The 19,341-nt window shown below is 39.8% G+C and overlaps 1 protein-coding gene across 4 annotated transcripts in view; it reads right to left on the bottom strand.

Annotated features, from left to right (window-relative positions):
* Positions 1-2,407: 2,407 nt before the first annotated feature.
* Positions 2,408-19,341, bottom strand: part of Spin1 (spindlin 1) — a 66,280-nt gene continuing 49,346 nt past the window's right edge. For all 4 annotated transcript variants that reach the window (XM_042686669.1, XM_042686666.1, XM_042686667.1 and 1 more), the window contains 3 exons: positions 16,091-16,344; positions 11,407-11,640; positions 2,408-5,976 (listed from right to left, as the gene is read on the bottom strand). In XM_042686669.1, coding sequence (XP_042542603.1) covers positions 5,777-5,976; positions 11,407-11,640; positions 16,091-16,344 — 688 coding nt within the window. In that variant the 3' untranslated portion in view covers positions 2,408-5,776. The remainder of the gene's footprint in view (positions 5,977-11,406; positions 11,641-16,090; positions 16,345-19,341) is intronic.

The raw sequence follows: 19,341 nt of genomic DNA, 5'->3' as shown, positions 1-19,341 counted from the left end.
AAAGCTAAAGGACAGCACCCAGGCAGTATTCAAGTCTAGTACCTATACACATACACTAAAGAACTGAAATCTTCCCAACTGATGAGTGACAGGCCACCTTATGTGGGAACTCCAGTGTGATCTCAAACATCTAGCTGAGAATGAACAAGGAAATGGCTTTATGACAAAAGTACCCTTCTTTGTCAGGTAACAAATCCCACAATGAGTGGGGGTACATCCTGCACAGGGCCTGGATCCCACTAGAAGCCTTAGAGGGCAAGACATTCCCTCTCTCCCTATTTTGCAGGAGAGAACAAGTCTGAGAAGCTAAAAGAGTTGCTTGCATCTACAGACATAAAAATTGGTGCACTATAATTGAAACTGATATTTGATTCTTTCCATATTTCTTTGTCTCTGCATTGGATCTGGTCATGTTCTACCAAAATGGAACATTAACATTAAAAAGTCTTAGAAAGCCAGGTGCTAGTGGCTCATGCCTGTAATCCCAGCTACTCAGGGACAGCAGCCAGGCCCAGAGTTCAAGCCCCACCTCCACCAAAAACAGAAAAAAAGTACTAGAAAAAAAAGTACTGCCAAAAAACAATGTTCTGACAGTAAGATTTCTTTTTTAACCAACATTAAAAAAAAATCCAACCAACTTTTAATATTGTATCAATATGGCATTATAGGTTGAATTCTGTCATCCCTAAAGTCATTATGTTGAAGCTATAAACTGCATTTGGGCAAGGTCTTCAAAAGGTGATTGTACAGCCTGGTATGGTAGCACACATCTGTAATCTCAGAATTTGGGAGGCTGAGGCAGAGGATTATGAGTTTAGACACCTGGAGATATATAGCAATATCCTGCCTAGAAACAAAAAGAAAACCAGGTAATTACAGTAATGTGAGAGGCCCTTAGAGACTCAATCTAGCCGATGTCTTTATATGAGATTAGGGCACAGACACAGAGGAATGACCATGAGAAGACACAGCCAAATGCAAGCAGAAGAGAAACCTCAAAGAAACCAACCCTCTCAACAACCAGATCTCTGCTTTCCAGCCATAAATATCTGATGACTACACTACCAAATCTGTGGAATTTAGAGCAGCCCAAGCTGTTACACATTAGTATGCATGGTACCAGCTGAGAAACAGTTCATGCCTTTGTCTCATCAGAGCAGGACTCCTTTTAAAGATATAAACAAATAAAACTGTTGTCCTTCCGAGTGTGTAAGTAAGATTAGAAAGAACCAGGAGCCAGGTACCGGTGGCTCAGGCCTGTAATCCTAGCTACTCAGGAGGCTGAGATCTAAGGATTATGGTTCAAAGCCAGCCCAGGCAAGAAAGTCCATGAGTCTATTATCTCCATTAAACCACTAGAAAACCGGAAGTAGCGCTGTAGCTCAAGTGGTAGAGCACTCACCTTGAGCTGAAGAGTGCAGGGACAGTGTGCCAAAGCCCAGAGTTCAAGCCCCACTACCAGCCAAAAAAAAAAAAAAAAAAGAACCAGGAAAACTTTCTTGCTATTGACTCATGAAGAGTTTATAGAACAGCTCACACCACCTTTAACTTCTAGCTATGCAGGAGGCTGAGATCTGAGGAACACATTCAAAGCAGCCTGAGCAGTAAAGTCCCTGAGACCTCATCTCCAATTAACCACCACAAAGTCGAAATGGAATTAAGTGATAGAGCCCTTGCCTTGAGCTTTTAAAAAAGCCTGAGCACCCAGGTCCCAAGTTCTAGCTCCAGTACCAGCACGCACGTGCACACACACACACGCTTATCAAAAATGCTACATTTATCTTGCTGATTGAAACTAGGCCACATACAGGTTTTAGCCTTACCTTCATTTCTTTACTACCAGTGGTGCTGAGAACTTAAGTTTTTGCATTTGCCAGTCTCACTGGTGTTATGAATAAAAGTGCTATAAATAAAACTCAAATATATGTAAAAAAATAAAATACACATTATGAATTCTTCCTAAGATAATTCCTTAAGTTTCAAGTCTTAAGATAAGCAAACAAACACTTGGCTGGGAAGGTGGCTCAGTGGTAGAGTGCTTGCCTTGCATGCATGAGGCCCTGGGTTCGATTCCTCAGCACCACATAAGCAGAAAAAGCCGGAAGTGGCGCTGTGGCTCAAGTGGTAGAGTGCTAGCCTTGAGCTGAAGAGCTGAGGGACAGCACCTAGGCCAAGAGTTCAGGCCCCACGACCGACAAAAAAAAAAAAAAAAAAAAAGATAAGCAAACACTTCTAATTCCTGTGAAGTTGAAATACTACTGTTCTCATTCAAACAAAACTTCTATCTATACCTGATATTGATTCATTGGTGCTGAAGTGGGTCATTTGATTTAGAAACTTCCTTCCAAGGCCGATTTAATGAACACATCACATTTTTGCTCATGAGCACAAAATCTACAGCCAGAAGTTGCACATAAAGGGTTTATTTTGAATTTTTAAGGAAGGATGGAGTTACATCATAATTATAAAAATTACTTACAGAATTGACAGATTTATACTGTGTATACGTCTAAATGCAGAGAACAGGGAATTGTCTACACACTGTATAAAATAAAATTAAAACAAAATAAATTCAAGCTTGAAAGATGAGGTCATTTAGCTAGTTTTAAAGTGTGAACACGAAGACCTCTGAACTATGCACATTCATCTGAACTGCACTAATGATGGAGAATACAAAGAGCGCAGCATTTCCAAGGAACCACAGACAGTTTGACCTTAATTGTTTTGTTATAATAATTGTTCCCGTTTCATCTTTGGAGGACTTTCACTTTGTTTTGTTTTGTTATTTTAAGACAATCAGTTTTGAATGTTTTCAGGCACTACAATTTGTGACAATCAAAAACAGTCTTCTAATGGGTCTAACAGTGTTCAGAGATTCAAGCCCAATGCACTTCGAGGTTTGGCACATAAAACAACAGAAACGAAATCTGGCTTAGAAGTCACTGTGATTTTGTAGGGAATACACAGTCCCTTCAAATGCTGCATGACATTTACAACTGGAAAATCACCTTCGGTTGGCACTACATCTGCTTCACCAGTGCATTTTTTTTATCCTACAACCACTAGAACAGCACAGTAAGCAAATATACAGGAAACTGAAAGTAAAAGAAAAAGAAAAAAGAAAACAAAACAAAACCTAAATATCTTTAACATGCAATTTTAGTTAGTTACATTGAACATTCTACTTAGAATAGAGCATGCAAAAAGGATGGTCTGCTTTCAAGGTTCTTCTCTGAAGTTATTTTTTTACGTGGCAGCCTGACATCACACACGCACGCACACACGATACAATACTAGAGCAGGTAAATGAGAAAGGCCAATAAATTTTATACATAGATTCATGTCTTGTGTTGCCACAAGTCCCATGATAATTTTGGAAATAATGTTAAATTCCTAGGACAAGGAATCAACATCCAGATACCAGGAAAATGCAAGCAATGCATGCAGATCTGAAACATGAGCCTAAAGTGAAGCCCAGGACAAGTGGGCTGAGAGCAGAGTGACTTAAGTCACAGTGACAGCCATTCACTGTGGTGTAAGCCACCAAAGAGAAAAGAAAAAACGGGGAGAAAAAAATGGAAACAAAAAACAAACAAAAAAACCTTCCCCTTTCCCTCGGCTCTAAAGGCAATAAATGGAACAATGATTAAAACCATCATTATCATCATGTTACATTCCTCTAGAGACTGGGAGATCATGGGTATATTAAAGTTGCTTGCAGAAAAACCACAATGCAAGCCTTTATATAATGTTACAATTATTTCAATTGACCCAACCCTCAGGATACTTCAAAAGGAACTTTACTTTCCAACCTGAAGTTTCACTGCACCATGTTCTGCACTGTGTGCACGTTGAACACACTCAAGTTGTGCCACCAATGTCAGTGTGGGCTCTGGAGGCCAGGCTCAGCTTTGAGATTTACATGCATGGGGACACACGGCAGATCTGCAGGACGACACCTGTTCGCACACATGACAAGCACCTAACACTGGGATCCCACACAGCTTTGAGAAGCTCGCCCTTGGCTGCCCTTGGTGAAGTGCTGGGCACAGGGTAACTGTGTGTGCACATGGTGAGTGCTCACTACCATCTAAAAAAAAGCACAAGTCATTTGCCTTTGTGAAGGCTGGAATGGAAATCAAGCAAACCATGGAATGATCTGAGTATGGAAAACAGCCCCAGTAGAAGTCAATGCAGACCTCAGAACCAAAGTTCTGGTGTTTGGCTGACAGCATGCACCCTGGGTAGGCTCTTTGCCCAAAGTACAGGTAAGACCTTTCAATCTCCACAAGAGATTGGTTTCACATACAGTCTTCCTCCAGGCTGTCAAACCAACAGGGTTCTTCCAATGAGTGAAAGTAGCTGTCTGATTGACTGACAGACCTACCACATTTGCATTTCCATTTCTGGTTCACACCACTTTGCAAGAAGACACCATGAAAGGAATCTGTGGCAGAGAACTGCTAGTGCACCCACAAGCCAACCTGGATGACTGGGCTTTCTACAGTAACACATAACTGACATGCAAAGCCCCAAGGGCCATGGAAGGAAACAAACCCACACTAACAGCAAACCTGGAACAGAACATACATCATCACAAAAGGTGTCAGAGATCGATGACGCCATTATTTGTGAGACATTCTTGGTGGGGAGAAGCCAGAGAGGGGAGAAGGGGAGAAACCTTCTGACCATAATTATGTATCAACAAGAACAGAAATAGAAAATAAAAGTCCCAGAGAACCTGTTAGAAGGCAACAATGCCATTCTTCAAACTTGCATTTTTCATACAAAAACTGTTCTTCTAGGAACTTAACCACATACACACAAATCACTGATGTACTGTTGCCTTTTAAATCAATGTGCTAAAATCTAGATTACGGGTTTGTACAAATAACGGACCAAATGTGCCATCCAAAATACACCTACATTATACCATGTGGACCAAGGACCTGGGCTTTACTTAAAAAGCATTTATAACGTGATCAAAATGTAAACAAAAACATTTACAAAGCTTAGAACTGAAGGCAGTCTTTTATCCAGATTTCTCACCAGCTTATTAAGTTCTAATGTGGGGTCATTAACTATTCACAACTAAGTCATTTTTGGGCTTGTGGTTGAAAGCCTCCAGACAAAAAGGTGCTCTGAACCTCTGACTTTCAAAACGTAAATGTCCCTATGTGCTTCCTGGGCCCCAATTTAACTTTAAATAAAAAGCAGGCATATCATGACTGACTTGGGTCAAGCGCTCCTGTTAAACTGGAGAAAATTTTATCACCCACATCCCAATCCAAGAGGAAAGGACTGCCAGTGGTGTGTGTGCCTGGGTACGCTGTGTGTGTGTATATAATTATATACATTGGCACACAGACACAGGTAGATAATAGATACACAGCTCTCAAAAGAGGCAGTAACAAAATAACGAACTATGCTTGCATTGTGGCAGCAGAGTAAGACAGTATTAGAGTGAAAAGAAATGGTTAAGATCTATCCAAATTTAAATGACCATTATAATTAGCTTAACTTTTACCAAGCTTGCCGGAAACTCCCCTCCCAACAGACAGACTTCTTTCTTGCAAGAGGAAGGAGTTCTCCTCACACAAGATGCTTTGTGTTCACGTCAATCTGTACTACTCAGAACAAAGCCAGTTCTGCTGGCAGAGATTGTGGGTTCGCAGGGACATTTAAGCTTTCATTAAACTGGAAAGCAATCAAGTCTTTATGTCTACAAATTATACACTTAATAGTTCCACAAATTTGGCAAAGTTCGTGATGACATCTAGGATGTTTTCACCAAATCGTAGACATAAATATGGAAATCATCATCAAACTTGATGAAATAGACGGATGGTTTGGCTTCTACTTGGTGAATGACCATGCCAGTCCTTTTGGAGCCATCTTCTTTGGCATATTCCACTTGTTTGCCCACCAGGCTGTCCACAACTTCTCCTGGTTCTCTTTCTGCTGGAGGAGAATCATCTGTTTTTCAGAGGGAAAGAAAAAAAAATGCACCAATTTTTTAGATGCACCAAAACACAGGTTAATTTTAACAATTACAAAAAGTTGTTTTTTGTTTCTAAAAATCCTGAATTCTTCATGATCATCTAGCAGCCAGCCAACTTATTTTAAATGGCAACCCAGAGCTGGGATGTAGCTCAGTGGCAAAAGCACTTTCCTAGCAACTACTAGATCCCTAGTATCAAAAAAAGAAAAAAATATACAGCTAAAGGGCCACCCAGTAAATACTGTAGGCCTGAGGACCATGCGGCCAAGCCACTGAACTTTGTGAACGCAGAGAAATGTGTTCCAATAAAACATCCCCTTACATAACTGTTTGCCAAACCCAGATAGATAGATGAACAGTTAAAAAAAACTATAACCAAAATCCCTTTAACTCATGATAAATTATAGATGATATTCCTAAAAATAATTTTGAATGACTCTGAGAAAGAATTTTCAAAGCAGACAATTGCTATAGGATTTACTGGGAATATGACACTTAAAACACTTTTTTTTTTGGGGGGGGGGTGGTCGGTTGTGGGACTTGAACTCTAGGCTTGGGCACTGTCCCTGCACTCTTCAGCTCAAGGCAAGTGCTCTACCCCTTGAGCCACAGTGCTACTTCTAGTTTTCTGGTTTATTGGAAATGAGAGTCTCCCGGCCTTTCCTGCCCAGGCTGGCCTCCTGAGAGCTAGGATTACAGGGGTGAGGCACCAACACCTGGCTAAAACTTTTTTTTGATAGTTACTCTAAAAGCTCTTACAAGTTCCTTTTCCCTCAACTTCACTGAATACTACATCATTTTCCTAACCCAGTTGTGAAAGAAAAGAAACTATCCATGTCTTAAAAATAGGTGCCAAGTAAACTACAACCATAGCCCAAAATACAGAAGAATCTCTGATGATGACCCAGGCACCTGGGCAGTACCCCATGGTTCTCTAGGAGAACAGATTGACAGCAACCATCATTAACAAAAGCAAAAACAAATTACTGGAGCAGGGGTAGGGGTAAGTCTATTTTGAGAAATCCGTCCTGTGTCCTGACTAATTCAAGATACTTTTCTTTATAGGAGCTGACGGTGTTCCGGTAGGGAGACCAGATGTCTCAGCTGTACTAGTTAGACTGTGCTATCCTGGCATAATTAGCAGTAAGGTATCATTATACTCTTCTAAGTATCCAAGTTTGGACCATATAATGTATTTATATAAACAATAGTTTATCTTTTTGATAGTTCCTTCAACTGAATGACTAGAGCACTGCTTTTCTGATCTATGGTAGAAATACACACATGCAGTACAAACTAAGTACACATACATAATCTTTTTTTTTTGGTCGGTCGTGGGGCTTGAACTCTGGACTTGGGTGCTGTTCCTCAGCTCTTCAGCTCAAGGAGAGAGCTCTACCGCTTGAGCCACAGCACCACTTCCGGTTTTCTGGTGGTTAATTGGAGATAAGAATCTTACAGACTTTCCTGCCCAGGCTGGCTTTGAACCGTGATCCTCAGATCTCAGCCTCCTGAGTTGCTAGGACTACTGGGATGAGCCATCAGTGCCTGGCATAATCAGTTCTTTTAAACAAGGAAATGAAAATCTAAGCTGAATTATTTTCTTCTAGAATTCTCTTCCCTCAAGCATCATCACCTTTTTCCAGATCTTTGGAGTTTACATGTGTAATTCATAAATCTGAAAGAACTCCTACTAAGGCTTATTCTATCAGCAGTACAGCTGGGACGGAACAATTCACCTCTTAGAGCATCACAATTTCTAATAAAATTCCATTCATAAAAACAGATGTTAAAAAAATGAAAAAATGAGTAAGCAAGTGGTTGGAAAGACAATGGTATGGCCATACACTTACTATTACGAGGACTTACTTTCAGTGGCAATTTTCTTACAAGAATGTTAAAAATAGCTGAGCCTCAGTGGCTTATACCTGTAATCCTAGCTACGCAGGAAGCTGAAATCTGATAATCACATTTCAAAACCAGCCAGGGCAGGAAAGTCCTTGAGACTCTTTATCTCAATTAACTACCAAAAACCTGGAGTAGAGCTGAGGCTAAAGTGGCAGAGTGAAAAGCAAGGGGGGGGGGGAGGAGGAGGAGAGTGGGTGGATGGATGGGGGGGGGGGGGGGGGGAGAGAAGAAAAACAGTGCATTAAGCAAAAAAGGAAAGACAGCATCTAGGTCCTGAGGCTCAAGTGGCAAAGCACCAGCCTTAAGGCAAAAAAAGCTCCAAGATAAACCCAGGTCCTGAGTTCAAGCCCCAGGACTGACAACACCGCCACCCCCCCAAGAAACAATGTTAAAAATGAACTTCGTGCAGGTTGAAGAAATGCTCTTGGGTAATTAAATTGCTTAGTGTATAACTAATTCCCATTGTTATCTCTGTAACAAATGTAAACAAACTGGAAAAAAATCTTATTAGAAACTCAAGACCAGATGACCTTATTATTCAGTTCACTGATTTAGGAAGAACCTTAAAAAAAAGAACAGATGACTGCCATAATCCTAACATATGGCATGCCTGTCAGTTGCAATTTGTTCAAGACCAGGGATTTAGGTCCTGGGGCTTGAACTCTGGGCCTAGGCGCTGTCTCTCAGCTCTTCAGCTCAAGGCTAGTACTCTACTACTTGAGCCACAGCTCCACTTCTGGTATTCTGGTAGTTTATTGAAGATAAGTCTTAAGGACTTTCCTGCCCCGGCTGGCTTTGAACCTGGATCCTCAGATCTCAGCCTCCTGAATAGCTAGGATTACAGGCGTAAGCCACATGCACCAGGTGGGATTAATTTTAAAAACAACAAGTTTAGCCAGGCTTGGTAGCACACACCAGTAATCTCAATACCTGGGAAGCTGAAGCTAGAAGATGGTATTTGAGGTCTGCTTGGGCTACATAGTGAAATCCTGTCTCAAAACACAAAATAAACCAGGCTCTGGTGGCTCAGCAACCAGGCTCAGAGTTCAAGCCCTACAACTCACCCCCTACCCCCCCCAAAAAAACCCCACAAAATAAAATACAACAGGTTATACAATTCCAGAGGGTTGGAGGTGTCAGCCAATGATGAAAACATCAGGTACTCAGTTCAAGTCCTGGTCTCAGAACAAAAAAATTTATAGTCCCAATAAGTATTGAACAAAACAAAACTCAGGAAACAAGCCTAACAAAAGAAAAGCAAGGAGAAAAAAAAAAACCAGACTGCTGTGAGCTGGGGACTAGCAGGAAGGAGGTAGGCTAAGCAAGCAGGTAAAGGAAGCTAGCTAAACATAGTCAAAATAGATTATTTGCAGCTATGAAAAACAGAACAGTAAAAACTATTGAAATTTTTTAAGGAGCTGGGAAGGGTGGCAGGAGATTGACAGAGGGGGAGAGGATGATTGGAATATACTGTAAACATTTGTGGAAAGATAATAATGAACACCCCCACCATAAATAGGCTAACAATTTTTATATCTATGCTCATAGATCAAAAGACTTTAAGATTTATTAATATTCCCAAAATGTAAATATTCCACAGTGACTAAACACATCAAAATCCCAGAAGACTTCTTTATAGAAATTAACAATTTCAAAATACTTATGAAGTTGCAAAAGACCCAAAATAGAAGCAATCCTGAAAATAAACACAAAAAGAAGGCTAACATTTCCAGGTTTCAAAACTTACTACTGGGGAGACTAAGGTGACCAACCCTGGCCACCTAGAAAGAATCTGTCTCAAAACACCAACCAACCAAACAACAAACAACAAAACCCACTCTGGGTGTAAATGTACAATGATGCGGCCATTATGAAAATTAGTCTAACAGTTTATCCAAAAAGCCTAGAATTAGCATTATAGCACAGCTATTATTCCACTCCCAGCTACATACTGAAGAGAACAAGGGCCAAAACAGAATCACTGACAGAAATGTTTACAGCTGAAACTCAAGATAACAACATGATAGAAACAACTCAAGCTACCATCAATGGAAATCAAACATTATTTGGTCATTGAAAAGAACGTAGTACTGATGTTTGTAATGCATGTAAAATATGCTAGCTAACAAAGCACATGATATAATCCAATCACATGAAAAGTCCACAATAGGAAAATCTATACAGAAAGTAAACGTTGTTTAGGGCCATGAGGCAGGGTAAGGAGTGAGATACAAGACGTGGTTTCTTTTGATGTGATGAAAATGAACTGCTGTGGGGAACTGCACACCAGCAAACATGCTAAAACTACTGACTGGGTATATGTTGTACATGGAATGACTACATGCATACAATTGCATCACAACGAAAAGGTTTTCATGTTTTGAAAATCAGGTCACACACATCCTTTTTCTATTTTTCCCATGTGGTGAATTTACATTACCAGAGACTACTGTAGAAATAACTAAATGGTATTTAGGAGTCTAAATATTGATCCTGTAATCTATTTGCTACTCTTGATCTGTGGCACTAGAGAATGAACATAGGACCTTATGCATGCTCAACACGCCCTTAACCACTTAACCACATTAGAAGCACCCAATAGTTTTCTAAGATCAATGTTCTCTATGAAGTTCAAATATTTATAGATAAAATTATCAATGACTAAGATTAGCTTCAAAGTTATTCAGTAAAGGAAGAATAGATAAAACAAGGCTTGAGATGATATAATAGCTGTTACAGGTGTTTTGTTCCTTGTATCTTCATATATTTCTAAATAATAAAAATAGGGGCTGGGAAGGTGGCTCCGTGGTAGAGTGTTTGCCTTGCATGCATGAGGCACTGGGTTCAATTCCTCAGCACCACATAAGCAGAAAAAGCAGGAAGTGGCGCTGTGGCTCAAGTGGTAGAGCGCTAGCCTTGAGCTGAAGAGCTGAGGGACAGCGCCCAGGCCAAGTTCAGGCCCCACGACAGACAAAAAGTATAATAATAATAAAAATAAATACTATTGTCAATAATTTTTCAGTAACTCATTTTATTTAGAAAACCAAGCAAAAGGGATTCACAAACATTTTCTTATCTAAAATTCATCACAAGAGGGCAAGAAAGTCCTATGACCCTCTAAGATTCCCCTGACTAAAATACATGTCCAAAAATAAAACTGTATCTGCAAAATAGCTGATGAAAGCAGGCACTGGTGGTTCACGCCTATAATGCTAGCTACTCAGGAGGCTGAGAACTGAAGATCACAGTTTGAAGCCAGATTGGGGTCTTTGAGACTCATCTCCAATTAACCACCAAAGAGCAGGAAGTGGAAGCTGTGGCTCAAGTAGGAGAGTGTTAGCCTTGAGCAAAAAAGCAGAGACAGTGCCAAGGCCCTGAGGTTAAGCCCAGGACACCCCCTCCCCCTGCCCTACCACACACACACAAAAGCTAATCAAAATCTTCAGTCAAAATCTAATCCCTTGAACGAGAACTAAGAGCTGCCAGTATATACTTACTAGAATCGGGCATGATGCGAAGGTCGCCCTCTTTGTAATCATCTAGGAGCTGGTACATGTACAAGACAGGGTCTTTCTCATAGGTGATATAAAACCATGTGTTCATGACAGGTGCCCGTGCTAAGACCATCCCCCTCCACTCATCTTTAGAGCCATCCTCTGTCTCAAACATATGCTCCACTGCTTTGCCAATCATCGTGTCTGCCAAGTGTGCATCACTGATTCGAGATGTTGCTGGGAATTAAAAGAAGAAAAGAAAGTTGATAAACCATCTTACTGAATATTTAAGATGAAGAATCACAGAGAGAGCTTTAAAAAGTACCTGCATACAGTCCATCTTGCTTCCCTTCATATTAATAGTAACCCGCTCAAAGAGGTTTTTTTGTTGTGTTTTTGTTTTGTTTTTTGTCAGTCATGGGACTTGAACTCTGGCGATTGGGCGCTGTCCCCCAGCTCTTCAGCTCAAGGTGAGCACTCTACCGCTTGAGCCACAGCGCCACTTCCCGTTTCCTAGCGGTTTATTGCAGATGAGAGTCTCATGGACTTTCCTGCCCAGCTGGCTTTGAACCCTGATCCTCAGATCTCAGCCTCCTGAGTAGCTAGGATTATAGGTGTGAGCCATGGGTGCCCGGCTCAAAGAGTTTTTATTACTGCTGTTTTAAAAGAAGCTGGTGGCTTCTCATCAACACTGCTTCCATGTTAAAATCGTTTCTCATTAACCATCTTGTGAATATGTGATTACATCATTTAAAATGCTCCCTGGCTACCAGACCTAGGCTAGCCTGCCTTTCTTTACCTAGGTTTTTGCCATGTACCTCCTGGCTGTCCATTCATTAGCTCCTCTCTGTTACTCCTTTCCTCTATGCAGGGCGCCTACCTCTGCCTGCTACGCTTCTGCAGTGCTTCAGGGATGGCTCCTTCTCCAGCAAATTCCCTTTGGGGAACTTTCCATGGCCACTCAGGTGGAAACAGCCCAATGTCCCAGTCACGTAACATAGTCACAGCTCTCAGTAGTAACATTCCCCATGGCAGGGCTTGTGCATTTGAATGGCTTCATGATAGCAGAGGCCTTCTTCCTCTATGATTTAATCAAATGGCCTACAGATCTTACCTACTCCCTAATTCTTTTCAGTAGGTGAAAGTTTACCAGCTCCAATTTTTGTTTCTAATACTAGGGAAATTATAGAGGACCCTACTGACTTAGTTTCTCATCCTCAAATTTTTATTTTATTTACTTATTTACTTTTGTCAGTCATGGGGCTCTAACTATGTCCCTGAGCAACTTTGTTCAAGGCTAGCACTCTACCACTTTGAGCCACAGTGACTTTTTTTTTTTTAATTTTTGAGTGGTTTATTGGACATAAAAGAGACTTATGGACTTTCCTGCCTAGGCTACCTTTGAACCACGATCCTCAGATCTGAGCCTCTTGATTATCTAGGATGACAGGCATGAACCACCAGCACTCAGCCAGTCCTCAAATTTTAAATAAACATTTTTCTCTCTCATTACACATCAATCTCTGTTAAAACTAATCAAAAGAACAAAAGTGAGATTTTTCTCAACAAATGGACTCCAGTTTAATCAGCCGGGTACAATGGTCTATCCTTCTTTGTAGTAACCATCACAGATGACAAGGAATTCCCCTCTATGACACTAAAACACTACTTTATGTCAGATTTCAGGACTCCTTCACATTCTTAATCATAACTTAGAGTCTAAAAAAGCTAAGTGTTTATGTGTACCCTATTAAACAGAAATTTATATAAAACACCTACACAATAAGCTTTAAATGAAAATAACTTTTAACAACAGCCAAAAAAGAGAAGCCTGATTCTATCAGCCTGTTAAGATCTAGTCTTTAAGCTTATGTATAAAATCCAGCCTCACAAAGATAACACTGTTGAAAATACTCTAGATGGCCTTTAAGGTAATTCTACATATTCTTCTTCAAAAGTCAACAGTTGAACATAGAATCTGAACAATTTCCAATAAACCTGTGCTGTTACATTAAAGAAAAAAATTGCTTTCAGAATATGCAAAGAATTCTAGTAACTCAACAATGATAACAAGAAACCTGATTTTAAAAATCATCAAAGACGTTTAAGAAACATTTCTCTAAACATGGCAAATTGCTAACAAGCAAATTAAGAGAGGCTCAATATGAATTGCAAATCAAAACCACAATGAGCTGGATACTACACCACACCTATTAGCATGGCCATAAAAAAAATCAAGTGCGAGCTGAGCATGGAACCCGTGTGTACACTGATGGGATTACAAATTGGGCAACCTTGAAGCAAACAGTATGGCAGTTCCATTTATAAAAGCCAAATCAGACTTACTGGACGACCAAGCAATCTTATTTCTGGATAGATACTCAATTGAAAGAAGGATTTCAAAAACTATTTGTATACTTGTGCTCAAAGCAATACTATTCCTTTTACACTGCATCATTTTACAAACTACCAAGAAGTAGAAGCCCATCAGAGGAGTGAATGGATAAACAAAATGTGGTATATACATATACTTCAGTATTATTTTTAGCCTTAAAAAGGAAGGAAATCCTGTTACATGCTCCTACATGGATGAACCCCAACTATATTATTCTCAATGAAATAAGCTAGTTGCAGAACTCCTGTATGATACCATTTATAAGGTACTCATAATAGCCAAATTCAGAGACAGAAAGGAGAATAGTAAGTGCCAGAGGAGAGAATGGGGAGCTGTTTAAAGGCAACAGTTTCAGACTTGTGGAGTGCTAAAGTTCTGGAGATGTATTTTACAACAACTGAGCATACCAATGCTCCTAAACTGTACACTTATTTTCAAATGGTTAAAATACGCAGGTCATGGTTGCACATGCTTATTATCTCTAGGGGAGCTGCTGAGGGAGATGGAGATTAAGGAAGATCACAGTTTAAGGATACCTAGGCAAAATGCTTGTGAGACCTCATTTCAACCAATAAAAAAAGTTGGGCACAGGGACACACACTTGTTATCTCAGCTACGTGGGAAGTATAAACAGGAAAATCAGTCCATGCACACGTCAAAAGGAGTATCCTATTTTTTTTAAAAAAAGCAGAAAGCAGCAGAAGCATTGCTCAAGTGGTAGAGCCTCTGTTTAGAAACCTCAGATGAAAAGGAGAAGGGAAAGGTTTTATGTCTTTGACTCTAAGGTATAAGAACTGTCAGTGTTTCCCTTGCCCTTAGAATGGCTTTTACCAACGTATGGTTTGTTGGCATCAGGTTTTGCTGAGTGGTTGCAAATGGGTAGTGGAAGCTTCATTGAACTGATGAAAGCATGAGATGAAGAGGGTAGAACCCATCTCAACATTATGAAAACACTATGGCCTTTCACACTTTTGGACTGGCTTCTGGGATCCCTCAGGGCTAAGGCTCTCAGGGACAGAGAAGTCACTGCAGTGGGAGCCATTGTCCTTTCACTATGTGCCTTTCAGCTGACTTTTTACCACCTTTAAGTAGAGGAAAACACAACTGTAAGTATAGTCCAATGTACCATCTCAAGTTTTCTTCCTATCTACAATATAAAGGGCAAAAACTTTAAATTCTAGTTTCAGTGAATATAATTTTAAATTAGGAGCAAATGACTATTCTCTAAATAAGGCACACAGTACAGAATTGATTTGCAGTAGCCTGGAGCTACAAGCAGCGCTACCTAACCTGAATCCAAACACCAGAGATACCAGTATGCTTTTTATCTGTCCCATATTTACAAAAGGACAGTTAACCACTGGTAACTGACCAATACCTGACAAAGTTCAAGTGACCTAGCAGTCCTAACTAAGAATAGGTATAGACTAAAATTTGGGGTAAAACATTGCATGACAATTATTTAGCATAAATAATTGATACAAGTTTTTTAATACTATTCTTTAAGTTCTGCAGGCAAGATTCTTGAATATGTTAACAAATTACAAACATGGGAATCGGATTGATTTTAAGATCAAGAAGAAATAGAGGGTGCACACCCACAAGGTAGAATAAGAATTTGCTGCTGTAGTAAAGATTTATTAATTTGTTGGGGGAAACTCTTATACTAAGAACACAATGGCACATTATGAAGAAAAACCAAAAAGGGGGATTAGGTTCTTCCTTTGCAATTTGATCCTAAAACTCTAGATCTACTGAAATGAACCTTTAAGAGACAATTCTAAAAAGCATAATTCAGAATCTTAAGAACAAGAGCAACACTGTAATAATAAAACATTTAAAAATAAACACCCTTATGAAAGTAGCAAGTATAATAATCATAAATGTAATACAAAATAAAAATGCACTCCACACAAAGATTTAAAAGTCAACCTGTAAGAGTTCCCTTTTTACTGTACATGATGACATCACAGGACTGATAATGATAATCTTATCTACTGGAACCTTAGGTAACAATGAGCAAAACAGACTGTACGCTTCTTGGTGGATATGTTATATAAACATATTCTTCAAATTCTTTGGGCTATGGTTTCAGAACATTATAGATTTATTTGTGGTTTTAGATGACTGATTTAAATGCTCATCAAGAGTGCTTAAGTCAAACAGAAGTAAAAATATTGTCAAAGAATAATCCAAAAACATGCATTTCAATGATCACTTTCAAAACAATAATGTGCAAATAGTTATAAATAAAAACAAAACAAAACAAAACAAAAAAACAAAACAACTTACCAACTCTGTCAGGGAGGACTTCAAGTGCAGAAACTCTTTCATCTTTATTAAGTTCTAGTCCATAAACACAGTCAAATCCATCATACTTTATAAGATACAAAGAAGGATTCACAGGCACCTGGTCCAGGACAGTCCCCTTCCACTGGGTGACAGGGCCGTTGCCCTCTCTCCACCCATGCTGGATCCTGCAGCCTACGATGTTCCGCCGGGGCTGGGACACAGGCTTGCTGGGCCCCACACTGCTCCGATGTTTTCTGTATTCACATACACACACACACACACATAAGGTGTTATCTCACAAGTATTCATACTTAAGATCCAACACTAGCACAGACTGGTATGCTCTCATTACAGACAACATCAAGGCAGGTGCAAGTTCCTATTAGAAAGCTAGGTGTGTAGTAGTACCTGGAACTCCAACACTCAGGAAGCTAAGGCAGGAAGATTAGGAGTTCTAGATCAGCCTGCTGAGACCCAGTCTCAAAGAAAAATAAAGCAAGCTAAAACCCTCCTATTTACCACATTCCTGCATCCAAAGATCTGAGTGGACCCTCATGAGTGAGGCCTCGTCCAGAACCAAATGAGTAAAATGGTTTGTTTCCTGAGGATCCTGGGCTAGGAGTTACATCAGCAGCTCCCCTGGTTTTTAGCCTGGGCAGCAAGACTGCACTACCTCATCAGCTTCCCTCTAGCAAACAGATCACAGACCATAGGCTTTCTCTCACTCCACACTACAGGTCAATTACACATAATAAATCATCACAGCCATCCATCTCTCAATGGTTCTGTTTAAATACACATTACATACTATATATATATGTATATATATGTATCCAGAGAGGAATATACACATAGATTTAAAGAGATCTAGCTCTATCTATCTATCTACCTATCTATCTATCTATCTATCCACACAAATATATATATAATAGAGAGATGAGAAACAGAAAAGCTCAAGAATGGGACAATGCGACAGCTAACTATGACATAATGTAAGAAAAATTAGAGAAGGTATCAAGAATCCAGTAATTTGGAAAAAGTGCTTGAGACATGAAGACTAAACCAGAAGATGTACATGGAAATTAAACCATAGGAGTTCACAAGGGAAACAGACAGACAGTTGAAAAAGAGAAACAGGGCAAAATGATTATGGTGACAGAAACATCTATAAAACATCCATAGACGTGCTGTAACCTAAACTAATGATCTAGAAGCATACTAAAAACATATTTCTAGAGAACGTTCCTAAAATCAAACACCAGAACAAATATACCCTTCTGGGAAATCACACAAAATGGCTGGTACTAAGAGATCTCCTAATTGATGGATTTTAATGAAAATAATAATTTTGGGCATCCAGGCAAAATGACTAAATCATGTGTAAGGTAAAGAACCCTGGGTTTTGACAGCAGCACACAATGCTAGTACACAATGGGGTTTTAAGAACTGTGTGCTGCCCTTCAAAGACAGAGCAGTTATGAACATGAGAATGTAAAGAATCCTCCTCTCATAAACATTGCCTGATGAAGTTGTACCTCTGTGGGCTTCAAATAACCAAATGACTTGGCGATGTCTCAGCACAAGACTGGCAGGAAGAATGGATGTACTTAATAACAGAATAAATGTTGGGGACAAGACAGAAAAAAAAAGAACACAGCTGGCTCTTGAACAAGGCAGAGACAGTTAAGAGCACTAATCCTACGTTCAGTCAAAAATCCCCACTTAGCACAACATGGTGGTTCACACCTGTAAACCCAGAATGTAGGAAGAGGAAGAAGGACTGCAAGTATCAGGCCAGCCTGGGCTACAGCAAAGGCAGTCTCAAAAGAACAACAAAAAAGCAACAAATCCTCTACTTTTTTTTTTTGAAAGTCCTGGGGCTTGAACTCAGGGAGTGGACGCTGTCCCTCTACCACTTGAACCACAGCACCACGTCTGACTTTTTCTGAGTAGTTTATTGGAGGTAAGAGTCTCACGGTCTTTCCTGCCTGGGCTGTCTTCAAACCGTGAGCCATTGGCATCTGGAAATTTTTAGACATTTAACTACACTAGTAGCCTACTTACTGACCAGGAAAGGAATCTTACCAACAATAAATAATACAGACAATTAACATATTTCTACATATATCACATGTGGTAAAGAAAATAAGGCAAGAGCCAGCAGAGCCCACTTGCTAACATGCGGCTTCATTTCTTAGAGGAATTGCCCACAGAATATATGCAGTTTTCCACGGAGACCCAGACACAGCAAACAGGAGGAGACTATGAAACTATTACAGTGGCACATACAGCCTTTCATGCCATTATAACTTATGTGTGTATAGATCTCTGAGAATGGCACCATGTACAGGTTTGAACAGGGCCTGTGTACCTAGATTTTGGTACACTTTGCCTTTTTATACAGGCATTTGTGCATACGGTGGTAAAACGGTATCACAGACATATGGGCAAATTTTGCTTTCATGACCTACCTTTTTTCTCAGCAAGGTTCATCTGCAATTTTTTTCAAACTGCTGCTCATTTCCTCACAAAATTCCAGAGTAGATAAGTAGGTCAGATCTACTTATCTGAGCAAACCCTCTCAATCACAGTGAGCAACTGTCATCTGTTCTGACTATAAATTTTCATTTTCCTCTCAAAATACAAGAAAAAGTAAAATACAATAAGCAGTCTGACTCCCTTACAAAGCTTGAAACCAAAGTGCCTAAGTTCACATTAGAGAGAAAGAAGAGAAAATTCAATACTGTTCCCAGTACAAAAGCTATAAACAACAACCTGAAACACATGAACAAGGCTCTGCATTCAATCACCAGCAAATGCACAGATTGCAATCTGAAATTTAAACATTATCAAGTCTGTGCCTAATAACCAGTGACACTCAGATCTTAAAGAAAGTGGATTTCTAGATATTTTCATAATTGCTAGGAAATATGCAATGAGATCCAATTGGCCCTTCTGGAACATGGGAACTCTTCTGAGAAATACTTTGCTCCCTCCCAAGAGTCAATCAATTCCACATCTTCTGATTGTGAGGCTTCAGTCCAAGTGACTCCCTTAGAGGATGAGGCACTCTTCACACTAAGAGCAAGGGCCAAGGTAGGTTCCTAGCATAAGGAGGAAAGGATTCCATCACATGTACCATCCATCGCATGTACTGTCTACGGTATTTTCACAAATACAACAGGCTCATCAATGTGGTTAATTTATGTGCCAACATGGCTATGTCACAGTACCCAAGAATATGGTCATAT

The sequence above is a fragment of the Dipodomys spectabilis genome, unplaced genomic scaffold, assembly GCF_019054845.1.
Source record: "Dipodomys spectabilis isolate Male_0828 unplaced genomic scaffold, ASM1905484v1 ptg000098l, whole genome shotgun sequence".
NCBI lineage: Eukaryota > Metazoa > Chordata > Mammalia > Rodentia > Heteromyidae > Dipodomys > Dipodomys spectabilis.
Note: the sequence above shows the minus strand (reverse complement) of the source record. Positions and strands in the feature narration are given on the sequence as shown.